This window comes from Crinia signifera, chromosome 4, assembly GCF_055691185.1.
Source record: "Crinia signifera chromosome 4, ASM5569118v1, whole genome shotgun sequence".
NCBI classification, from domain to species: domain Eukaryota; kingdom Metazoa; phylum Chordata; class Amphibia; order Anura; family Myobatrachidae; genus Crinia; species Crinia signifera.
Genome location: NC_139220.1, coordinates 6658842 through 6685733, shown reverse-complemented (window position 1 = coordinate 6685733; position 26892 = coordinate 6658842). Strand labels below are relative to the sequence as shown.

Here is a 26892-nt window from a genome sequence, read left to right as displayed (position 1 = left end):
GGGCAAGTTACGGAACGTCAGCTGGTCATACCCCAAAGGTATAGGGAGGGTCTGCTTAAGGTAGCTCATGAAATTCCCCTCTCTGGACACCTTACGGTTCAAAAGACCGGGGCTCGCCTGCCTAAGTTCCACTGGCCAGGTATGATGAAAGAGGTGGACTGGTACTGTCGGACCTGCCATACCTGTCAGATAGTGGGGAAGCCTGGGGAGGTGGGCAAGGCCCCCCTCATTTCTTTCCCTGTGGTATCAGAACACTTTGAGCGGGTGGCTGTAGATATGTTAGGGCCCCTTGCAGTGCCCAGTAGCTCCAGAACAGAGTACATTTCAATAGGGGTAGATTACGCCACCCATTACCCAGAAGGTGTAGCCCTTTTATCCATTAGGGCCGACAAAGTGGTCGATGTCCTTGTCCCCACATTCTCCTGGGTATGGTTCCCCAGGGAGATATTGACGAACACAGGAACCCAGAAGGGGTCCCCTCCAATCACGGAGAGATTCTGTGACCAAACCACAGCCATGGAGGCTGCAAGCCTGCAAATGCCAGGTGAGCCGCCTCCCACTGCGGCTGCCCCGTACCTGGGAAGTGTGAAAGATACACATGGGTATAGTGAGAGGGTTGCTTCAGTAATAGAGCCAGTGGCAAGTGCTGTGTGTAACCAGAAGGGTCTGAGGGCCCACGGAGCACAGATAAACTCAGCTCCATTAACCTCTGAAAGGCTGGAATTGGATGTTTCCAACACAGGGGACAATGACCTGTTGGTTTTCCCCCCTGCAGAAACCTGCCCCCCTTCACAATTCACACACACAAAGGCTTTGAGGGAGTGTACTTTCCCCCCAGTGAAAGGGAGGGGGGATCAGTCAGCTCAGGCAAGAGAGCAGGACAAGAGATTCTTGGAAGGTGACAGGATTACCTGTCCCATGGTATGTAGTGCTGAGGTAAACACAGGAAAGGCCATAGCCAATATGATTTGTATCATATTTATTGTTGTTAACCTCATGTCATGTCAAGGTGCTTTACAACACCTGATAGCATTGTCCCACAGTCCTCTTAAGGCTGCCCCAGCCAAGCAGAGGCTCTGGAATGCCTACACCTCAGGGGAATGTCTGTGTGGGGTGTGGCAGAAGAGGTTGGTTCTGACCCCAGGATGGCAAACGGAACTGCCGGCTGCAGGTGAGAATCTATGCCCAGGAGTCCAACGCACAGCTGGGGTGGGCTGTGTCCTTGCCAGCAAGGATGGCACAAGGGGACACAGCTTCCACTGTATCAGTGTGCCCACAGATGGCTTGGGCAGGGACACCTGTTTGCCCGCAGCTTACTGTCTCCTGGAAGAGGAGCAAGAATCCGGTAGTTCGGAGACCCCGCCCATAGCGCTGGTCCTAACCTGGAAACTGCAGCAGTCTGTCGGGCAGGGCACTGACAAGTGTCAGGGCTCAGCATGGGATACTGTGGCCGGTTTGGCTACTGCTCCCATGCTGATCTTTAAAGGGGGAGGTGTCATGATTGGATGCCATCTTGTCATGAGCGACCGCCATTTTTACGCCAGAAGGAGCGTAATTGTACCACGCCATTCTGCCCTAATTGTAAATGTAATGGAGAAAGTGACCTGCCTTTGCCCTGGATGGTTGGGAGGACTGGGGGGTGAAGCAGGAAGGCAGATGGGATCTCTTTCCTTTGAAGTCCATGCTCTGTTTACAATACTGTTTCTGATATGGTGTGCAATCTACTCATCCTGTATTTTTATGTGGGTAAAAAGGTTATTCCAACAACCCTTGCTCATCTGTTTGAAACCTCAACAGGAAAGAAGAGGTTATCTCCTTCCCCCCTGCATCTATAAATCTTGTATTGAAGTCCAGGGTCTCTGGCAAATGTCTTCCCAGACCAGAGAGATGTCAGGAAAGCAATTCCCTTATAACTCTAGAAGGACACCTTATTTGAGATAAGAATTAGGAGGCCCAGGGGGGTGATTGAATGGCTACATTGCTCATCTTCAAAAGGGAAGTCAATTAGCCAGCCCCTGGTTATATCCTAGGGAAACCCCTGGACAGGGAAATTCCTGAGGTGGGGGCTGTGATTGTGTGTGTTTTGAAAATCTTAAAAGTGTGTGTCTCACAAGACATGGCGTTCATTTTCCTTGGGATGATACGGGTCCGATACCTGTCTCTGAAATGATCCAATATCCGGAGAGATTTCCACTCCAAACCCCGCTTCATGCTGTGTGTCCTTGAAGTGGTTTGTTTCTTTATTCCCATTTTCTTTTATTTTGAAATTGTTTTTTACGTTTGACTTACCTATTAATCATATATCTTGTAACTTATGTTTTCTGTAATATACTGTAAGCCTTGTAGTGTTTTCACTTAATTAAAAAGTCATAATTAGTTCTGGTATCTGCTGTTTTCCAGCCCAAGCCTCTGACGAATTTGCCAGGGCGCTACCCTGTAACTCATAATTTGGTGTGTCGGCAGAATCAAAGCTGTCGCGGACTAAGTCCAAAAAGCTTACTTTGATTGGTGGCAAGCGGAATCGTGGTGAAATACGCACACGCTTGGGATACTCAGTAGAAGTGTCACGTGGCCGCGATTCTCAGATTGTCGTATCTGGGGAATCGCCGACTAGGGTCGTGACAATTTCTCTTACAAATTGTCCTGCTGCAGCCATTTGACGCTCTGGCGGCTGCCACTGAATAGGACTGACAGTCTCTGGCTGCGGTTAATTAAGAGGAATCTCGCAATAACTACCTACTTCTTGCGAGAATTCCCCTGTACTTGACTCCTGGGAACAGGTGGGAGGGCCACTCAAACCGGCTACGGGGGCCGCATACGGCCCCAGGGCCTGAGGTTCCCCACCCCTGATCTATAGCAATGCTTTTCAACCTTTTTCAACTCTTGGCACACCAAACAAGATATTAAAATCGCCACGGCACACCATCAGACCCCCACAGGGAAAATAATAATGGCCCTCACAGGAAAAAAAACGAACTCATTGGCCCCCATATGATAAACAATCACGCTGGCCCTCACAGGTAACAGGAAAAAAAAATACATTGTCCCTCACATGAACACAAGAGTGAATAACAGTAGAACTGGTGGTGGTGGCTGTAAACTGGTTTGGGCATCTCTAGATCTGGGGGCACACTTGAGAACACCTCAAGGCACACTGGTGTCCCACGGCACAGTGTCTCCAAAACATGGTTGGCGCTATGTTTCTGGAGACCTGTGCATGCACAATAGGTGTTATATTCTTTAATACTGGCTCCCTCTCTTACCAATGACATCAGGAACCGCCAGACACATGATATTCATGCGCTGAGCAAGAAACATAGGACGCAGTATTTTTTAAATAAATTTTATTTCTTAGCCATTTTTACAACATCATTCCTTAGGTAAAAATGCAATCTTACATAAATATACATTTGTCCCAAAGATCAACCTTTAAATATCTTTTATTTCAGAGCCCATTCTGACGGAGACTGGATGCCACGTGCAAGGAGGGTGAGAGGAAGGGGGGGAGGGGTGTTACATTTACCACCCAGGAGCTAAATGTCCCCAAATGTCTCTGGGTACGTTTAGGGGCCTGTCAGGACGGCTGGAATAATGGAAGCAAATAGATAGTGTCCTGGGGCAACTCTGTCTCCAAACCGAGGGGCTATTATACCACCAACACCCACCCATCCAACCAACCGTAGAAAGAATTTATTACATTTCAAGTAATTAAATAACCACCACACTTCCTTCTGTAGGGACTGGTTGGTGGGATGCTACTACTAATTTGCATAAAACTTTTTACTGTTTGTTGAATTGTTACAATGGCAGTGTCTGCTCTAGGTGTCTGTACAGAGGTATACCGGCTCTCTTCTAGGTGTCTGTACAGAGGCATACCGGCTCTGCTCTAGGTGTCTGTACAGAGGCATACCGGCTCTCTTCTAGGTGTCTGTACAGAGGCATACCGGCTCTCTTCTAGGTGTCTGTACAGAGGCATACCGGCTCTGCTCTAGGTGTCTGTACAGAGGCATACCGGCTCTCTTCTAGGTGTCTGTACAGAGGCATACCGGCTCTCTTCTAGGTGTCTGTACAGAGGCATACTGGCTCTCCTCTAGGTGTCTGTACAGAGGCATACCGGCTCTCTTCTAGGTGTCTGTACAGAGGTATACCGGCTCTGCTCTAGGTGTCTGTACAGAGGCATACCGGCTCTGCTCTAGGTGTCTGTACAGAGGTATACCGGCTCTGCTCTAGGTGTCTGTACAGAGGCATACCGGCTCTCCGCTAGGTGTCTGTACAGAGGTATACCGGCTCTCTTCTAGGTGTCTGTACAGAGGCATACCGGCTCTGCTCTAGGTGTCTGTACAGAGGTATACCGGCTCTCCGCTAGGTGTCTGTACAGAGGCATACCGGCTCTCCTCTAGGTGTCTGTACAGAGGCATACCGGCTCTCCTCTAGGTGTCTGTACAGAGGCATACCGGCTCTCCTCTAGGTGTCTGTACAGAGGCATACCGGCTCTCCTCTAGGTGTCTGTACAGAGGCATACCGGCTCTCCGCTAGGTGTCTGTACAGAGGCATACCGGCTCTCTGCTAGGTGTCTGTACAGAGGCATACCGGCTCTCCGCTAGGTGTCTGTACAGAGGCATACCGGCTCTCCGCTAGGTGTCTGTACAGAGGCATACCGGCTCGCCGCTAGGTGTCTGTACAGAGGCATTCCGGCTCTCCTCTAGGTGTCTGTAAAGAGGCATACCGGCTCTCCGCTAGATGTCTGTACAGAGGCATAGCGGCTCTCCTAGGTGTAGTGTCCTACGTCTGTATAGGGTGTAATAGATGTATTATGGCCAGCGGTCAGGACATTTTGGGGTGTAGTGTCCTATGTCAGTATAGGATGTAATAGATGTATTATGGCCAGCGGTCAGGACATGTTGGGGTGTAGTGTCCTATGTCTGTATAGGGTGTAATAGATGTATTATGGCCAGCGGTCAGGACATGTTGGGGTGTAGTGTCCTATGTCTGTATAGGTTGTAATAGATGTATTATGGTCAGCGGTCAGGACATGTTGGGGTGTAGTGTCCTATGTCTGTATAGGGTGTAATAGATGTATTATGACCAGCGGTCAGGAGATGTTGGGGTGTAGTGTCCTATGTCTGTATAGGGTGTAATAGATGTATTATGGCCGGCGGTCAGGACATGTTGGGGTGTAGTGTCCTATGTCTGTATAGGGTGTAATAGATGTATTATGGCCGGCGGTCAGGACATGTTGGGGTGTAGTGTCCTATGTCTGTATAGGGTGTAATAGAATAGTATTACAGGCATGCTGGGAATTGTGTGGAAGTAGCAAGGAGAGCAGAGGCTGGAGTGTAAGCAGAGATTTCCCTATAACTGTAGTAGTAGTAGTGGGGGGGGGAGGGGTACGGCATAGTCTATGCTGGGGTACAGGGAGGGCTTGGTAAGCCAATGAAAGAATGGAATGCGCAATGACACAAAGCGTGGCACTAATATGTGGCACATGCCAGCAATGTACTGCACTGCAACACACCACACAAACTCACCCTTTGGAACAGAAATAAACCTACAACTCAAACACTATAAAACCCGGTGTGTACAAAGCCTGGAGCATGGTGGGTACAGGGTGGTAGGTAGGTGCTGGCGGGCACAGTGTGTCTTACTGGCAGCTATACTGGACTTCACAGAGTACATTCGGCACAGCTGCAACGTTATAAAGATAGAAAAATGAATTCAATTCGACAGAAATATTAAAAGTGGATCCGGCTGTTCCTGTAAGAAATGGTCGATGTCGGAAGCGGCGCGCACACGAAGCGGGAGACAGACACACGTGACTGGAAGAAATCATACTGAGCAATGAATCATCGCCCAGGCGGTCTGTACATTATAGTCGTCACATAGTAATACAGCATTTTACTCCACATGTGATTATATTTGTATTGTATTTGCATATTGTGTGATAAAGATGAGGGGCGGCGGGGGTTTCGATGAGGGGCGGCAGGGGGGGGGGGGGCTGAGACATCATGGACCCTCCTTCTGCTTACTCTCAGCTGCAACAAGGAAAATTCAAGAAATCGAGGAAGTTACAAAGTTTATGTCTGCTACTGGGACTGATGCCGGGAAGGAGCGCTGCCCGTATACGTGTACTGCACCTACAGAGGTCATCACTGATCCTCATCGAGGCACTATGAACCTCAAGCCTCCAGGATATTGTCAAGTCCTAGTGCATTGCTAAACGGCTTTCTAATGGAAGTTGTCTCCGCTGACATGTCACCCTGAAAATACAACACACATGTACCACGCACGTACGCGCCACATCGGCGGCTGATATATACAGAACTGCGCACGCGATAATGACCAGCCACAAATTATATTATAATGTATTCTGATATTCAGCACTCGTGTGTGTGTGTGTGTGGGGGGGGGGGGGGATACCTCATTAGCATACAATTATATGTGAGCCCTCCCCGCATTGCTCAGGCATGGTGGCTGGGGGACCTGGCAGGGGTCCGGATCCTGGGGTGTCTGGGGGGGGGGGGGGCATTTATAGTTTTACTAGTTCCCAGCCCGTCAAATAACAGAACAACGTAACTGTAATGTCAGCGCCGGCCGCTGTGTGCGCCCAAATGGAGCAACACTTCCATCTAGACGTGCAAAACCATGGAATTCCCCCATAGAGGTGAGGCGCAGCATTTTATTATTTTATTATATAGGATGGTTCCAAACTGTACATAGGGATTTGGAGTAATAAATAACTCCACTCTCCGAGCATTGTAAAATGCGCCCTTATGCCCCCATTCTGGTGATGTCATAATACGGCAGGTGACCCAGCCACCCAGGTGCTACAGCAGCATACGCACTAGATTTTAACAATGCAATGTAGCAATATACATACATATATATATATATATATATATATATATATATGCACATACACACACACTTTACCTTATGCACGCTGAGAAGAATATTCTAAGTTGGACTTCAGTTATTTCAAATATTTCATTCATTCAGAATATGTATTTATCAACTATGGGCCAGGGGATACCAAGTAACAGCCCGCCTAAGGGATTATACAGAATTGTTGTATTAAGCTGCATATACTTTATGCCACTTGACTACAGCCCCGCCTACTTCTGTATAAGCTCCTCCTCTTCCGATCTGGAGAGTTGGGTAAAGTACAAATTTGCACTTTTCTTTTACATAATAGTGACAGACTCGTATGGAGTGCCCACAAAAGCATCATCCCGGTATGGAGTGCTCCTTTTCATGCTAGCCCGTATGGAGTGCCGCATATAGTGCCCGTCCGTATGGAGTGCCCCATATAGTGCCAGCCCGTATTGAGTGCCCCTTATAGTGCCAGCCTCGTAAAGAGTGACCCTAAAAGTGTCAGCCAGTATGGAGCGCCCCATTTCATGCCAGCCTGTATGGAGTGCCCCTTATAGCGCCAGCCTTGTACGGAGTGCCCCCTGCCAGGTCTTAAAGCTACCGCAGTACTCAGACTGAGAATGGGAATGGAGCAGGGAAGGTCATAAATTAACAATCAACATCCGCCCTGTGTTTCCCACTAGTGATAGAAGATCCGGGATGCTGTCGCGCGGCATTTACCCGTATTCCCCACTGCACACACACCACGTCTCAGACCTACTCAAATAAATAAAAAATAAAATAATAATGTGGAGATAAAATACATTGGTGTCAGGTTACTAAAGATCGGCACAACGCTCAATCCTCTCGGATCAGTAGTAGGTGAGATAAAAACAGATATACAGCCATGTTCAATCATTAGGAAAACATTAAGAGCATTGACCAATTGGATGCAGTACCGGATGACTGCATGCAGGTGGCGCTGTCTGCTTTACCATTCAATGAAGTGCACGGGGACCATGTAATAAAACAAACCTCTATCAACCCAATAGGTGTTACAGAGATATGGGATGGGCTGGTCTGCATTTGCCATTAAATTCTAGGCAAACACTGGGCTAAGAGAACATTTAAAAAGGATTTTAGTCCTCCGTAAATGTTGACTTAAAGCATTTACCACCCCAGCAATAGTGGTGCTGCAATTCTGCATCTCAGACGTTCCTGCTGCATCATCCATTGTGGACGGTCAATCACAATACGATAAGGGACAACAGCTGAGCATGATAACCGCACCATGAGGTCAGCATTCAGAGGGGTCTGCGGCACGGACAGAGCTGCATGGTATTACATGGGCATAGACAATGCGTGTTGGTTGCAGGGATTTGCCAATTTATCCTGGGGTGAGATTCCCATTAAGGAACAACGCAGACAGTCAGTGCAAGGAAGATTACAGTGGTTATCAGCAATGCCCGCGAGACCTCTTCCCCCTCGGACACATCCTCTAGTTGAAGGATCTTTTCCAGGATGCCGGCAGACCCTCCAAGGGATTCTAGCCAGTTCTCAGATCCCGAGACGCAGAGCGTCAGCTCCAGGTGCCCCCCTTCCCTCCCGCCCCAACTAAAATGAATGAGAAACTCTGTTCTGGTCACTCCAGGTTACGAGAACAGTGAGGCACTTCTGAAACAAACTCATTAGGAACACCCAAAAAAAAAAAAAAAAGATAAAGTAACCGAAACAAGGAGCACAAAATCTCCTCCGAAACATCCACCCTCTGACAGTGGCGGAACCGCAGCTCTCATCCGTCTGAGGTCCGCCGGCTACAGGCTGCTCACGTATATTCGACAGTCGTCCTGCTCGCCCTCACTGTTCGGGCAGCCTGGTGAGTGTCCCGGCTCCTCCGACCCACCCCCTGCGCAGTCCAGCCCCTGGTCCCTGCGTTTGGAGAAAGGTGAGAGCTTCCCGTTCGGGCTGGGATTGCCATTCAAGAAGCTGTCAGCGGCAGATTCCATCTCCTCTATCGTCATGTCACAGGCGTCCGCCAGCTCATGCGTCGCTACCTGCAGGAAGCGGGGGTCCTGAGCGAACTGCGCCAAACCTTCTGAGATCAGCACCTTCAGGCGATGGGGTGGGCAGAACCAGCGCGGCATATGCGGAGAGAAGAGAGATACCGGTGAGTGCGAGAATCTACTGCAGGAGGAAATATCAATAGAAAACAAGTTTTGGGCTCTTTGTACAAAATACTCAACAGCAGGGGTACTCTACAGTGGCGTTGACTCTGTCGCAACCATTGTATACTGTGTACGTGGCTCCTGGGTCTAGGGGGGCCCACGCCACAAACCCTGCACTCATTTCTTCTATACTCACCCCTCTCCCTCGTCAGCAGTGTGTATAGGGTGATATTTTTACGTAGTTTTGGACGCCATTTTGTTCATATAACAACTCCATTTTGTATACATATAACCAAATTGCTTTGTATTTGTACTTTTTTTTAGGATTAGTGCTTTTGCAGACATATAGCCAGCAGTTAGAAATATAGCTCCACTTTAAATACCAGCTGTCTTTTACCTTTGACCTGGTGCGAACGATAAGGTGAGTGGGAAGTGTAGCCAGTGTTTAGGCAAACTGACCATAGTAAATAGAAAGAAGGGGAATGTGTGGTGCGCAATTAGCAGCACTAGGGATAGTCAGTCCCTAATGATATAGGAATATAAATAGATTTTTTTGTGCCGGCGCTGGCTGAGAAACACACACAAGACGGTATATCAATTATCGATTTTTACTGAATAATTCACAATACATAGGGTAACATATAATCTACAATACAATGAAAAATATAAAAAAAATTGAAATTAAAAAGTTGGAATTAAAAATTAAAGAGATGACTAAATATAGGGCTCAGTCTCACAATCAATTTTAGTGGTAAAACGACAAAGTTAAAAAGTCATGTGTCAGTTGAATAGGGGAATGTGATCCCTAGGGGACTGAGACTATTCAAGAATTCTATCTTTCAAGATAGCCCTGAATTTCAAGAAGAATGGGACCAACTCCTGGACTCATGCTCTATAGCTTTGATAAAACTCATAGTAAAATTTAGAATGAATGAGGTGCATCATTTAGAGAAAGAGATCGAGGGTGTGAAAAAATCATTCGATAAATGTAAAACTGAGCAGGGTTTCTCAGAGAGAGACAAAACTACGAGTGATAAAATATTGAAATTTGAGAAAGATTTGATTGTTCTCTAAACAAAAGAAGAGTGAACGCGATCTCTAGGACTATAAAAATAATAGCGTCGGGTCATATAGCACAAAACTAAACAAGACTAATACTTATAGTAGAGAAAATACACCACAGAGATCAAGGGAAATAAAATCAGATTCAACCCCCAGAAATCCTGATAGATATAGAAATTAAAAACAAAAATCAATTGTTCTTATGACTCGACAATATTATCTAGAAGAGGCGAATTGATACAAGATTTTATACTATCCTAAAAAATGATCCTACAAAAATGTATCTGTTGAAATTAAGAGCTTTGTTAGACAAGGTGTTGGATCTGGGGGTCACGTCCAGGGATGAACACAGATTCCTGTTACCGTCACATCCTATCACTCCCTCGTTTTATTTTCTTCCCAAAATACACAAATCACCTTCTTTACCTCCTGGGCGCCCTATTGTTCCTGGTGTTAGTTCCCTCACAGCTAATTTATCTGAATATTTTAACCATTTTTTGCAACCTTATGTTCTAACCCTAAAATCTCATATTAGAGATACCACAGACCTCCTTTCCAAAATTCAATCAATACCGTGGCGAGATGGATATGCATTTTTAACCTTAGATGTCAATGCCCTGTATACCCACATTCCCCATCAATTGGGTTGTGAAGTGATACAGCGGAGATTAAATCTGGATGACATACTAGGGGCAGAACATAAGGAATTCATGCTACAAAGTATTGCTTTCATTTTGGCCCATAATTATTTTATTTTTCACAGCACTTATTATTTACAGGTGATGGGGATGGCCATGGGGACCAGGTTCGCGCCCAGCTATGCCAACCTTTACATGGTTAAGGTGGAGGAGACCCATGTGTGGGGCGGCAGCTGGGGTGCAAGCTTGGTCTTCTATGGCCGTTACATATATGATTTGATTATAATTTGGGAGGGGGATTTTCAATCATCTACACAGTTTGTCAATTCACTTAATTGTAATGATTATAATTTAACCTTCACTCACACATTTGATTTAGAAACTGTGAACCTCCTGGTCGTGACCCTAAAGATCAAAGGTAATATGATTACACCATCCAACTATGTTAAACCGGTTAACACTAACTCCTTTGTTCATTTTAAAAGTGCACATTATGCCCCATTGAAAACAAATATTCCTAAGGGGCAACTCATGCGTCTTAAATGCACTCAAGGTGCTTGATAAAGCTGTCCCTAGTGACAGCGAAACGCGTTGGTGACCAGGTTGGACCCTCTGTGGACTTTATACTTCACCTGCTGAATTATTCTGGGACCCCACAACCGCTTTTATATTTGTTTGGAGCACCTTATCTCCTTGGCACAGAGCACTTTACAACCTAAGCCTCCCAGCACAAATCCGGATTGGGGTAAAAGATCACGGCTCAGTTATATTTCTTGGAGTACCTCACCCTTCTTCCCATTGCACTAACTCGCACCTTAGAGAGGATCCCTACAAGCAACATTCTCCGATTTGGACAGGGACACCTCCAGCGACGTATTGGGATTACAAATTGGGACTTCAAATTGGACTCCAGTGCCCTCCTCAAATTGGTTGTCTACCAGAGCAGGTTATATTCTCCACATATCAATTGGTCCACTTGTTGTTTTTATTATTTTTACTGTATGTCATGTGTTATTAAATTTTATGATTATTGAGAATTAATTACTCATTAAAATTTGAGAGCGCTGCAACAACTCCTTTTTCTTTGTACATCCTACCAGGGACCTGACTAGTCCCTAGTTGCAGCAGCTCACCCTGAGTCAAACAACCACGACCAGCCCTCTAAACAGCTTTCGCTGCCTTTTTTTTTCCTAATTCCTAAGAAGCCACTAATTATATACAAGAAAAACAGAACACTAAAAACGATACTGGCTCCTAGCCATCTTAAAAATTAAAAACCAACAAATACAATTAAAAAAACAAGAAAAAAATTGTCTCACCACAAAACCAAATGTTTTTTTTCAGATGTGGTAAAACAAGGTGCCCGTACATTCCGAGATGCACCTTGTCAATAAACATATCACCTTCAGAGCCTCCCTATTATTTTAAGTCATTTGTAAACTGTGACTCAATATATTATTTATTTATTAAAATGTGGATGCAATTGACCATATATCGGAAGAACAACGAGGGCACTACATACCAGATTTATGGAACATCGTAGGAATATACAAAAGGGAAATATGAAACATAGTGTGTCCAGACATTATAACTACAACATCAATGCGATCCTACTTGTCTCACAATAGTGGGTTTAGAACAAATATCTCATACCCCAAGGGGAGGGGACAGATTTAATCTACTTTGTAGGAGAGAAGTTTTCTGGACCCTGAAATTCAATTCACTCGCAGGGGCAAACGCAGGATTTTCAGCAGGGGGTTTCCAGAGGGGCAGTATATGCCGGGTCAGTTAAAGTATTATAGATAGACCAAATGTATATAAATAATAATAATAATTAACATACATACAGGGACGTCAACAGCAGTGTAGACCCCTGGGCATAGCAATGTATTGATGCCCCTACCGATCCTCCGGCGGTAGGGGTGGGGGAAGCTTTGATGTCCCGCGGGTGGTAGGTATTATATCAACCGCTCAGCATGTAGGGCCTGGATCAGTAATTTCCACTAATTACCCCTTTACTGCACAGATGGGAGATTGGGTGGGAGAAGGGGGCATTGGGCTGAATGAAGGGGCCCTGATACATAACTTCCAGGGTGTTAGAGGATGTTTAATATGCAGAGGAGGGGTGTATAGTGGAGTGGGCTTATTATTCATAATTTTCTGGTGGGAGGACAGCTTGCTTGACTGAGGATATCTCCAGTTCCCGGAAATAGATGTATTAGATTTTAATGGAATTAAAAACTAGAGAATCCCACCTACCAAATGGTACTGGGAACTAGGGGATCAGAGTTCAGGAGGCAGAGCAATCTGCCAACGAGTATACAAAACTACATACCAGGTGTGTGGAGCTGGAGCAGTAACCAGCTGCTGGAAGGCTGATATCTCTGGTTCTGGGAACAGTAGAGACAAACTACTAGTGTCCATCAAAGGGGGAGAGTCCCAGATTTTGGAATATACCCTCAGAAAAACTCTAAGCCAGACAGAACCTGAAATATCTGACTGGGTAGAGCAATTAACAGGCTTGGATGGGGACCACTGCTTTGAAGTCAGATATCTCCGGTTCCCAAGGGCCGATTTTTAAAATTCTTGTACCCATGGAAAGAGGGGACCCTCAGCTTTCAGCCTAGGTCCCTTAAACTCCTGGGGGGGTTCCGGGTACTCAGAAACCCCCCCTGCGTGCGCTACTGACTCCACCCCAATGGTTTGAATGAGACTATTGAATTAAATGCAGTCTTATAGATAAACCATAAGCACATTTTTCTGTGTGGGTTTTTCCTTGGTCGTTTTTCTTGTTCATAATATGTGAGTGTATTTTTCCTTATACACATACATACATTTTTCTGTACACGTACATATTTCAATCTGCTATAATAACATATATATACAATTTAAATATGTATATTTCTCTTTAAATATGTTCTGAATTCTATCATCTATCCGACACTTTAATGTCATCATTATATTAATTCAATATCATCCGTGTATTTTATATATTATAATCTGAAAATATGGCTGAATAGCAATCTAAGACAGTATATCATGAAAACTAATTATACTGAAGTTATAATGTTTATGCATATTTTGTCTCTATAAAATGTATCAGACAACTACCTCTCGGTTAAATTAATTACATTGAATGAGTTTTCGAATATGATACTAACTTCTGTTGCTAGGCAGCACTAGGGACGCTGTCTGTCTCCAATCCCGCCCCCAGTCATGTGACATAGGGACATTCCATCTGTGGAGTCTGGGCTCATCCAGTACGCAGGACAGGTCTCCTTCAGAACCTCATGCAGCGTGTTTACGTAGCAGAGCGTCACCAGGCAATGCGGGTGATCATCTCATATACCCCGGCGCACTTCCGGGTTGCTGATCAGTCACGTGACCTGACTTTGTCGCCGGGCAACAGGAGAGGCGCTGGCTCTGAGTCTTGCGGGGATCCTGCTGCCCTCACCGCATATACTGGCAATCGGCGGTGGCCGTTTGGATCTCTTGCAGCTTGGGATGTATTGTACCTATATAAACATGCTCTGGCACTTCCGGGTCACATGTTTGATCCGACCTATCACACTACAGGTGTGAATGATTGTGTATTATTCTGCTCTTTATAAAATGATCTTTTCTGCTTTTCTGCTAGATTTATGAATATTGTAGGACTGCCTCCTTATATAACTATATATTTATGTATTAAAATATGTTTTACAAGTTTATGCTGTAACAATGTGCGGTACTCACTCAGGTGAGACAACTAATTCGATCTCTATAGTGGTATAAAACCAGCTACTGTGGACACAGTCAAAACATTTACTAATCCGGGGAAACGCGTTGAGCACTTTTATTGGTCAGTTGAAAGGGGATTCCTTATCTTGGAGACCAACCCACCTCTCCATTCAAGAGCCCACCACGCTGAACTGAATCCTGGGAAACGCTGAGGCCGTGGGATGTAGCCCAATCCCTAATTCAATCGGTGAGCCACAATAAGCGAGTCTTGACCCCTTGAAAGTATACAGCCCTTGGAAGAACTGGTCCATTTAACCAAAAACCTTTGGATTACAATTCCCTCTATAAACATCTATGAGGAAGATCAAGGATGGTAATGTTTACATTCCCCTATTCATCTGACACATGACTTTTTAACTTTGTCTTTTTACCACTAAAATTGATTGTGAGACTGAGCCCTATATTTAGTCATCTCATTTATTTTTAATTCCAACTTTTTAATTTAATTTTTTTAATATCTGTCATTGTATTGTAGATTACATGTTACCTTATGTATTGTGAATTATTCAGTAAAAATCGATAATTGATATACCGTCTTGTGTGTGTTTCTCAGCCAGCGCTGGCACAAAAAATCTATTTATATGATTATAATAAATATATGTTCCTGCTATCAGTATGTCTGATCGAAACCGTCTAGTAAGCTGTTTGGGCTGTTGTGTCCATAACTCTGTGAACGGGAACCTTGTCATTTTGGGATAATGTATATCATGTGTGCAGACTGCTACATCCAGCAATATCTTTTAAGACAATACTAGGATATTTGCTGCAGGATGGGTATAAAGCCTAGAGACTTCTATATAGTGGGAGTTCCTGAAGTTAGGTCTGTCTGCAGCGGACATAGAGATTTCTAATCCACCTCAGTGTAATAACTCAGTAGAGTTACTAAGAGGGACCCTGAGGACGACTGGACTTTTATTCTTTAAACTACTTTTCTGATGACAACCATCCTGGACAGATCTTACAACATCTCAGATAACAGCTGAGTATTAACTTGTTATTTGGTTGCTTATTTGCATGTGGTTATTATTGTAACTTTGATGAATAAATGTTTATCTTTGTTTGAAATGTCCTGTGTCAGTCCCCATATTTAACACATTGTATCCCAGCACCTGGTCGCTTGATTTATCATTTTCAACTGAGAACACAGCGGCTGCACTGCAAAACAACCAGGAAAATGGCGCGGCCACCATTTTGTTTGCGTAGCAGAGAAATCATCAGGAAAATGGCCACTGCACAATTTCCCTGGAGACCCGCCCAGACGCAGTAGACTTTAGTCTACTAGCACACATGCCCTTGGTATGGACCGTGGAAAAAGGTTGACACAGGCAAAGGTTGACATGAGTTTTTCACATTATAGTTTGTTGTCTGTGTCAACACCTGAGCTACAGATGTGCTCGATATTACCGTTTCCAATCGAAGTCCACATGAAAGTATGAAAAAGTTACAAAAAAAAGAAGAAAAAATATGTTGACCTTTATATGTGGCAACATTGTGTTTGTCGACACAGATACTGTCAACCTATCATTCAGATTCGAGGTGCACTAATATGCTGCCGGATAGAGAAGTAGTATCTCAAACAGGGGCAGATGTATTAAGCCCGGTGAAGTGATAAAGTGAAAGGTTAAAACGCACCAGCCAATCAGCTGTGTTTGAAAAATGAGTTAAGAGTTGATTGGCTGGTGCGTTATCACCGTTTTATCACTTTGTCAGCTTAATACATCTGCCCCACACTGTGATGGGCTTCTGGTAACTCTGTATTCTCCAGCTTCTTCCCCATTCTCTCTTTCTTCTGCCACACCTCCCAACGCTGCACCTAACCCATCCATAATCTCACAGCAACTCCTAAACCCGCTTCTCATCATCATCACTACAGCTACTCCCTATAAGGCTGACTTTATACAGTCGAAGACTGCGAGACCCCCAGCCCCTATGCTGACTTGCTGCCAGTGGTGGATCTAGGGATGGGCAGTTGGCGCAATCAGCTCCCTAACAGCCCATCCTTAGTTAATTCTCTCTGCATCCTGCGCTGCACTGAAGAGGCTATAGCTGTGTACACACGGGGCGATTTTAAGCACATATCACTGGCAATATGGTCACTGAGCGACCATACTGCCAGTGGTTTCATGTGCTGTGGGAGATAAATCTCAGGGAGCGCGCTCCCGCTGCCAGCCCTTCATGGTCGCTGGTTGCAGGAGCATACTCCTCCGATTATGGCTAAAAATTGCTGGTCGCATCTGTGCACCAGCAACCAGCAATTTCTAGTCAAAATGAGACAGAATGAGAAAGAATAGCTAGCAATGTTCAGCCAAAATTGCTGGTCGCTGATGAAAATGGTACACTGAGCAAATTGCACCGTGTGTACACAGCTTAAGAACTGTTCCTCCCCTTTCCTTTATCTGTACATCCTCTCAGATTGTTCTGCTGTGCATAGTGTGCATGTACAGAGAGTGGACACATAAACATAGATGTGTGTATGTATATATATATATATATATATATATATATATATATATACTGTCCATGTGACCACACAAAAAAAGAGGGAGGGGTTAAAACCAGAAAGAGGAGGCACCAGGATAGGAAAAGAGGAGGAGTTAGATCAAGTATTAACCCCCCCCCCCACCCTAATATCTAATTAGTCCCCATATCTCCCCTATGTATACAGGCGTTTGAGAGCAGGAAGTAAACAATCTCTCTCCTCACCGCTTCCACCAAGCTGCTGGCGCTGCCGTGGTGCTGCCGTGTTTGGTCCAGCGTGTGGCAGGGAACTGTGAGGGAGGCTGGACGGTCTCGCCCGAGGCTGCAGTCGCTGCAGTGCACGGAGGGGAAGCTGCTGTTTAAGTTGTCTTTGGACCTGGGGTCCCGGTGTAGTCTCAGTGCGGGTACAGTTTGGTGCGCCCATCCTCTGGAGCAGGGCGTGGCAGGCGGTGTGGAGCAGAGGCGTGAGAATGCTGTGGGCGAGTGACTCCTCCGCAATAGAGGGCTGAGGCCGGCCACCGCTAATGCCTGGGGACAGAGGGAGGGGGGGACAGGTTACCATGCTGGTTGGACAAGTCGCTGCTGCACATTAGTAACAGGAAGTTCCACCTCTATGCGTGGGCTCCAGCTTCAAAGGTAAAAAGGGGCGATTCCGATGGGAACATATGGATTAAAAGGGGCATCTGTAGGGTTTGATGGCATATAAGGGGAACATGAGGAGAACTGATGGCATACTAAGGGCATATAAAGGGGTCTGATGGTATATAAAGGGGTTTGATGTCATATAAGGGGCATATAAAATGTGTCTGGTGGCATATATGGGGCATATAAAGGGGTTTGATGGCATATAATGGTGTTCTTATGGCTTATATGGGGCATATAAAGGGGTCTTATGGTATATAAAGGGTTCTTCTGGCATATACAGGGGCCTGATGGTATATAAAGGGATTTGATGGCATATAAGGGGCATATAAAGGTGTCTGATGGCATATAAGGGGCATATAAAGGGGCCTGGTGGCATATAAAGGGTCTGATGACATACAAGGGGCATATAAAGGGGTCTGATGGTATAGAAGGGGCATATAAAGGGGTCTGATGTTATATAAAGGGGGTCTGATGGCATATAAAGGGGCCTAGTGGCATAGAAGGGGCATAAAAAGGTGTCTGATGGCATATACACGGCATATAAAGGGTCTGATGGCATATAAGGGTCATATATAGGGGTCTTATGGTATATACAGCGGTCTGATGGCATAAGGGGCATATGGAGGGGTCTTATGGTATATAAAGGGGTCTGATGGCATATAAAAGGGTATGATGGTATATAAAGGGTATATAAAGGGTTCTGATGACATAAGGGAAATATAGAGGGGTCAAGGATTATAAGGAACATATTTTAAATCAATATCAGCAGAGACAGGCATCTTCCAAACTACAGGAATCATGGACCCTCCATAATGCTACAAGTGGAATTTGGAGGGGTCAGAGAGTTTCCTAATTAGTGAGGTTGCGGACAGGAAGAGGAGTTTGGTGGAGCTGATGTGACACCGGGGGTAGGTACCTGGTGGTGCACCAGATGAATCTGCGGCAGCACTGCTTTGGGAGACGTGTCTCCACCTTGGTTCCGGTACCTCCTCAGGCACTCCAAATGGAAGGAAGCCCTCCTGCCTGCAAAACAATAAGAGAGTCCAGAGGCTCTGAGGGCAAGTACCAGTGTGACAATGGCGCCCCCTATTGTCTATAATGAGTCATACAACAGCAAATTACCTAGTGAAGCTGAGCGCAGGAAGCTCTTTTTGGGAGACGGACACAGGCCTCTCTCCATCTCTCCCTCGGATGGGGTCAGCTGCCGGCTCTCCTCATCTTGATCAGAGAACCTGCAGAAGACAGGCAGAGCGTAAGATGTATCTATTAGATTAGCAAGTCAGGAACCATGGTGGTAACAGGACCAAGTTCCTAGTGGTCACTGGGCGCCTCCCACAAGCCACTAGGTGCATAACTGGAAACACAGATCCCAGGTTTTCCTTGTGATTTACCAGAAGACGTTGGTTGGTAGCTCACAACCAATCAGAAGTGGCTCTGAATGAACATTTTCTTGTTACAGGTCTGCTAACCAATCGCAGTGGAAAGCAAAGTACCAGTGGGTCCCTATATGATTGGTTGGAGGATCACATTACATATTGCGATCCCTTAATAAATGGGCCCCAAGAGACCGCTCGGAAGGGCCGAATGTGTATGGGGGTAAAGTGTCCACCTGTACTCTGGGGTACGGATCAATGGGTAGACTGCAGGATGGTCGACAAGCATTAAGGTCAACACGCAGGAAGGTCGACATGACTAGGTTGACATAGGTTAGAAATTGTAGAAGTTTTGGAACAAAAAAAAGGTGAAAAACCCCATGTCAATCTTTTGACTGTCGACATCGACCTAATGCCCCTATCGACCCTAAGCCATGTCGACCTTCATGCATATCGACTTGATAGTGTCGACCTAGTAACCGTATCCCGTACTCTGTGTCCCCTCCGTAGAGATTCCCCATCCAGTCACCCTGCAGTCAGCTGATCATGACCCTGCTCCTTCCATTACAGCAGCTGGAAACCACACAGAACCGGGAAGGGGCAGTGCTCCTGCGGCAGGGGAGGGGTGGGGTTGTGCCCATGCCCGGTACAGTACTACAGAGAACTCACACATCAGAGCACAGGAGGCTGGGCTCGCTGCTGTACTCCACCTCCTCGCTGGCATCATATGTGTCATCCTGTGAGGCTTCCTCCCGGGAGATTATAGGCAGGCGGCTGTCCCTGGACACTGAGCTGTGGAGAGGAAAGGGGAGAATCTCAGCTCTGATGCTCAACAGGTGTATCCGCCCCACACCGAAGGACACGGATGTTAGGGTGTGGAACCTACCGTCCCCAGACTTCGCAGTGACATGTCCTGGGCCAGCAGGAAAAGAAACAGAGAGACATAGTCACATTGACAAGAGGGAGAGGAGACAGAGTCACATGGGTGGGAGTGAGAGGAGACAGTCACATGGGCGAGAGGGAGAGGAGACAGAATCACATGGGCGAGAGGGAGAGGAGACAGAATCACATGGGCGAGAGGGAGAGGAGACAGTCACTTGGGCGGAAGTGAGAGGAGACAGTCACATGGGTGGGAGTGGGAGGAGACAGTCACATGGACAAGAGGGAGAGGAGACATAGTAACACTGTAATTATTACCTATCACCTACGTGACACTCTAATTATTACCTATCACCTATGTAACACTGTAATTATTACCTATCACCTACGTAACACTGTAATTATTACCTATCACCTACGTGACACTCTAATTATTACCTATCACCTATGTAACACTGTAATTATTACCTATCACCTACGTGACACTCTAATTATTACCTATCACCTACGTGACACTCTAATTATTACCTATCACCTACGTGACACTCTAATTATTACCTATCACCTACGTGACACTCTAATTATTACCTATCACCTATGTGACACTCTAATTATTACCCATCACCTACGTAACACTCTAATTATTACCTATCACCTACGTAACACTCTAATTATTACCTATCACCTACGTGACACTCTAATTATTACCTATCACCTACGTAACACTGTAATTATTACCTATCACCTACGTGACACTCTAATTATTACCTATCACCTAAGTGACACTCTAATTATTACCTATCACCTACGTGACACTCTAATTATTACCTATCACCTACGTGACACTCTAATTATTACCTATCACCTACGTGACACTCTAATTATTACCTATAACCTACGTGACACTCTAATTATTACCTATCACCTACGTGACACTCTAATTATTACCTATCACCTACGTGACACTCTAATTATTACCTATCACCTACGTGACACTCTAATTATTACCTATCACCTACGTAACACTCTAATTATTACCTATCACCTACGTAACACTCTAATTATTACCTATCACCTACGTGACACTCTAATTATTACCTATCACCTACGTGACACTGTAATTATTACCTATCACCTACGTAACTCTAATTATTACCTATCACCTATGTAACACTCTAATTATTACCTATCACCTACGTGACACTCTAATTATTACCTACGTAACACTCTAATTATTACCTATCACCTACGTGACAGTCTAATTATTACCTATCACCTACGTAACACTCTAATTATTACCTATCACCTACGTAACACTCTAATTATTACCTATCACCTACTTAACACTCTAATTATTACCTATCACCTACTTAACACTCTAATTATTACCTATCACCTACGTAACACTCTAATTATTACCTATCACCTACGTAACACTCTAATTATTACCTATCACCTACGTAACACTCTAATTATTACCTATCACCTACTTAACACTCTAATTATTACCCATCACCTACGTGACACTCTAATTATTACCCATCACCTACGTGACACTGTAATTAATACCTATCACCTACGTAACACTAATTATTACCTATCACCTACATGACACTCTAATTATTACCTATCAGCTACGTGACACTCTAATTATTACCTATCACCTACGTGACACTCTAATTATTACCTATCACCTACGTGACACTCTAATTATTACCTATCACCTACGTGACACTCTAATTATTACCTATCACCTACGTGACACTCTAATTATTACCTATCACCTACGTGACACTCTAATTATTACCTATCACCTACGTAACACTAATTATTACCTATCACCTACGTGACACTCTAATTATTACCTATCAGCTACGTGACACTCTAATTATTACCTATCACCTACGTAACACTCTAATTATTACCTATCACCTACGTGACACTCTAATTATTACCTATCACCTACGTAACACTAATTATTACCTATCACCTACGTGACACTCTAATTATTACCTATCAGCTACGTGACACTCTAATTATTACCTATCACCTACGTAACACTCTAATTATTACCTATCACCTACGTGACACTCTAATTATTACCTATCACCTACGTAACACTAATTATTACCTATCACCTACGTGACACTCTAATTATTACCTATCAGCTACGTAACACTCTAATTATTACCTATCACCTACGTGACACTAATTATTACCTATCACCTACGTGACACTCTAATTATTACCTATCACCTATGTGACACTCTAATTATTACCTATCACCTACGTGACACTCTAATTATTACCTATCACCTACGTGACACTCTAATTATTACCTATCACCTACGTAACACTCTAATTATTACCTATCACCTACGTGACACTGTAATTATTACCTATCACGTACATGACACTCTAATTATTACCTATCACCTACGTGACACTCTAATTATTACCTATCACCTACGTGACACTCTAATTATTACCTATCACCTACGTGACACTCTAATTATTACCTATCACCTACGTGACACTGTAATTATTACCCATCACCAGTGTTCCCTCTAAGCTGTGCACGCGTGCGCGCGCACACAACTCGACGAGCATGCGGACAGACATTAAAACAGAGCGCACAAAGCAGCAGTGGTCCCTTTTTGCCGTTGTGGACTCAATTAATGTGTGTTTCACCCATTAACTACATTGTGTGCTGTGTTTTGAATGTTTAAATGTTTAATATCATTTTGAAGTAAAGTTAACACAAATGCTGAACGTCATTTTCCAGTTATATATAAGTGACGCACAAAAATTAAAATTTCCTTCCAAAGTTGCACAGCCAAAATCTTTTGCCGCACACAGCCTTCGTAAAATTAGAGGGAACATTGCCCATCACCTACGTGACACTCTAATTATTACCCATCACCTACGTGACACTCTAATTATTACCCATCACCTACGTGACACTCTAATTATTACCTATCACCTATGTGACACTCTAATTATTACCTATCACCACGTGACACTCTAATTATTACCTATCACCTACGTGACGCTGTAATTATTACCTATCACCTACGTGACACTCTAATTATTACCTATCACCTACGTGACACTCTAATTATTACCTATCACCTACGTGACACTCTAATTATTACCTATCACCTACGTGACACTCTAATTATTACCTATCACCTACGTGACACTCTAATTATTACCTATCACCTAAGTGACACTCTAATTATTACCTATCACCTAATAATTACGTCCCACCTATGTAACACTCTAATTATCACCACTAACCTATGTAACACTCTAATTATTACCCCTCACTTACGTGACACTCTAACGATAACCTACCACCTACTGTATGTAACACTGTAAACACAGATTCTAATTCTTACGTATGTGACGCTTCTCCTCTCACTAGTGTGATGCGTTGGGGCGGTTGGTTCGTGCTGACCTGGCGGTACTGTGCTCCGTACTTGAACCTTAGTATTAGGGACCCACCAGATGAGGTCACCTGGTCACGGTGTTTGGGGCGATACTAGCAGTACTATAGAGTGATAGGATGATAGCACCTCTTATTATGCAGTCCAAGGACCCCCACATTGTACCTGCAGATATTGTAGCCCAGCGATAACACAAACACGGTGATCTCCTGATTATGTGCTCCGCTAGGCCCAGCTGTCTCAGTTACCAAGCATGCGGGAAGCCTGTGTCTTACCTCTTGGAGCTGAGCTTCCACGATCCGTGAGTTCGCACTGGGCGGCTCTGTCCTTCTACGGTGCTGACGGTGCTCTGGTAAGTGAGCAGCGCGGGAAGACGTACCAGGCCTGTGTTGTTGGCATTGTTAATGTTGGCATTGGACCCAGAGGAAGAGTAACTGCTCGGAGTAAATGTAGAGTCCACCAGCTTCTCATGGGAAGGGGAGTCTAGGTCACCCGGCCCACCGGAGGTCTTGTTGATGTGAAGAGGCCTCTGCGTGGTGAACGTTTGGGGGAACGCACTTCGCACCTCGCTCTGGTAGTAGCTGACGTGGTTTCCGAACAGGCCCCCTGCCCTCTGTAGAGACATGGAACAGCAGTGAGCGTTGTGCTACAAAGTCAGCGATAATGATAGATACCGGCCCCAATGTGCTGCGCTATGTGCTCCGTACGCCCTGCAGACAGTACAGAGAGATGCGGGACATGTCATAGAGTGTGACAAGAGAGACTATGACTGCACCAGGACAAGGCAAGGACAGAGAAATATAACACGTGACAGAAGGAATATACTGCAGACAGCGATGTCATCAGTAAGGTCATAGAGGAAGCCGAACACCTATACATGGGAGTACCGTCATTACTAGGATGTCAGGTTACAACTGTAAGAGAAAACGACTAAGCCAACATTGTGTGCGCTGCAATGTGACAGGAATCTGCCGGAGGGTGACAATCGTACACAGCTGTGTCACAGGATGGGACCAATGAGGGACTTTATAGCTCCACATCTTAGGAGAATGGATGTAATGGGTCATAATTAGTGAGTTATTGTGATACAACAATTATATCAGAATACCAGATGAGATATATACAGGATGACATATACAGTGTAACAGAATGAGATATACAATCAGGATGACATATACAGTGTTACAGGAGGAGACATACAGTGTTACAGGAGGAGACGTACAGTGTTACAGGAGGAGACGTACAGTGTTACAGGATGAGGTGTACAGTGTTACAGGATGAGGTGTACAGTGTTACCGGATCAGATGTACAGTGTTACAGGATGAGGTGTACAGTGTTACAGGAGGAGACGTACAGTGTTACAGGATGAGGTGTACAGTGTTACAGGATAAGGTGTACAGTGTTACAGGATGAGGTGTACAGTGTTACCGGATCAGATGTACAGTGTTACAGGATGAGACGTACAGTGTTACAGGATCAGATGTACAGTGTTACAGGATGAGGTGTACAGTGTTACAGGATGGTGAGGTGTACAGTGTTACAGGAGGAGACGTACAGTGTTACAGGATGAGGCGTACAGTGTTACAGGATGAGATGTACAGTGTTACAGGATGAGATGTACAGTGTTACAGGATGAGACGTACAGTGTTACAGGAGGAGACGTACAGTGTTACAGGATGAGATGTACAGTGTTACAGGATGGTGAGGTGTACAGTGTTACAGGAGGAGGCGTACAGTGTTACAGGAGGGGATGTACAGTGTTACAGGATGAGGTGTACAGTGTTACAGGATGAGGTGTACAGTGTTACAGGAGGAGGCGTACAGTGTTACAGGATGAGGCGTACAGTGTTACAGGATGAGATGTACAGTGTTACAGGAGGAGACGCACAGTGTTACAAGATGAGGTGTACAGAGTTACAGGAGGAGACGTACAGTGTTACAGGAGGAGGTGTACAGAGTTACAGGATGTGTTGTACAGTGTTACAGGATGAGGTGTACAGTGTTACAGGATGAGGCGTACAGTGTTACAGGATGAGGCGTACAGTGTTACAGGATGAGACGTACAGTGTTACAGGATGAGATGTACAGTGTTACAGGATGAGACGTACAGTGTTACAGGAGGAGACGTACAGTGTTACAGGAGGAGACGTACAGTGTTACAGAAGGAGACTTACAGTGTTACAGGAGGAGACGTACAGTGTTACAGGAGGAGATGTACAGTGTTACAGGATGAGGTGTACAGTGTTACAGGATGAGGTGTACAGTGTTACAGGAGGAGATGTACAGTGTTACAGGATGAGGTGTACAGTGTTACAGGATGAGATGTACAGTGTTACAGGAGGAGATGTACAGTGTTACAGGATGAGGTGTACAGTGTTACAGGATGAGTTGTACAGTGTTACAGGAGGAGACGTACAGTGTTACAGGAGGAGACGTACAGTGTTACAGGATGAGATGTACAGTGTTACAGGAGGAGACGTACAGTGTTACAGGAGGAGACGTACAGTGTTACAGGAGGAGACGTACAGTGTTACAGGATGAGGTGTACAGTGTTACAGGATGAGGTCACGTGTACAGTGTTACAGGATGAGGTGTACAGTGTTACAGGATGAGGTGTACAGTGTTACAGGAGGATGAGGTGTACAGTGTTACAGGAGGATGAGGTGTACAGTGTTACAGGATGAGATGTACAGTGTTACAGGATGAGGTGTACAGTGTTACAGGAGGAGACGTACAGTGTTACAGGATGAAACGTACAGTGTTACAGGATGTGTTGTACAGTGTTACAGGATGTGTTGTACAGTGTTACAGGAGGAGACGTACAGTGTTACAGGATGAGGTGTACAGTGTTACAGGATGAGGTGTACAGTGTTACAGGATGAGGTGTACAGTGTTACAGGATGAGACGTACAGTGTTACAGGATGAGACATACAGTGTTACAGGATGAGACGTACAGTGTTACAGGAGAAGACGTACAGTGTTACAGGATGAGGTGTACAGTGTTACAGGATGAGACGTACAGTGTTACAGGATGAGTTGTAAAGTGTTACAGGATGATGTATACAGTGTTACAGGATGAGGTGTACAGTGTTACAGGATGATGTATACAGTGTTACAGGATGAGGTGTACAGTGTTACAGGATGAGGTGTACAGTGTTACAGGAAGAGACGTACAGTGTTACCGGATCAGATGTACAGTGTTACAGGATGAGGTGTACAGTGTTACAGGATGAGGTGTACAGTGTTACAGGAGGAGACGTACAGTGTTACAGGATGAGGTGTACAGTGTTACAGGAGGAGATGTACAGTGTTACAGGAGGAGATGTACAGTGGTACAGGATGATAAGGTGTAAAGTGTTACAGGATGAGGTGTACAGTGTTACAGGAGGAGACGTACAGTGTTACAGGAGGAGATGTACAGTGTTACAGGATGAGATGTACAGTGTTACAGGATGAGATGTACAGTGTTACAGGAGGAGATGTACAGTGTTACAGGAGGAGACGTACAGTGTTACAGGAGGAGAGGTACAGTGTTACAGGATGAGGTGTACAGTGTTACAGGATGATGTATAC

General features: G+C 44.9%; 1 protein-coding gene across 14 annotated transcripts in view; it reads right to left on the bottom strand.

The window, feature by feature from the left end:
- Positions 1–5387: 5387 nt before the first annotated feature.
- CACNA1C (calcium voltage-gated channel subunit alpha1 C) overlaps positions 5388–26892 on the bottom strand; it is a 319991-nt gene continuing 298486 nt past the window's right edge. For 9 of the 14 annotated variants that reach the window (XM_083180855.1, XM_083180858.1, XM_083180859.1 and 6 more), the window contains 7 exons: positions 23594–23931; positions 19877–19903; positions 19660–19782; positions 18740–18849; positions 18534–18640; positions 17198–17500; positions 5388–8957 (listed from right to left, as the gene is read on the bottom strand). In XM_083180855.1, the coding sequence (XP_083036981.1) occupies positions 8664–8957; positions 17198–17500; positions 18534–18640; positions 18740–18849; positions 19660–19782; positions 19877–19903; positions 23594–23931 (1302 nt within the window). In that variant the 3' untranslated portion in view covers positions 5388–8663. The remainder of the gene's footprint in view (positions 8958–17197; positions 17501–18533; positions 18641–18739; positions 18850–19659; positions 19783–19876; positions 19904–23593; positions 23932–26892) is intronic. The other 5 variants (XM_083180868.1, XM_083180862.1, XM_083180864.1 and 2 more) reach the window with 1 other exon arrangement.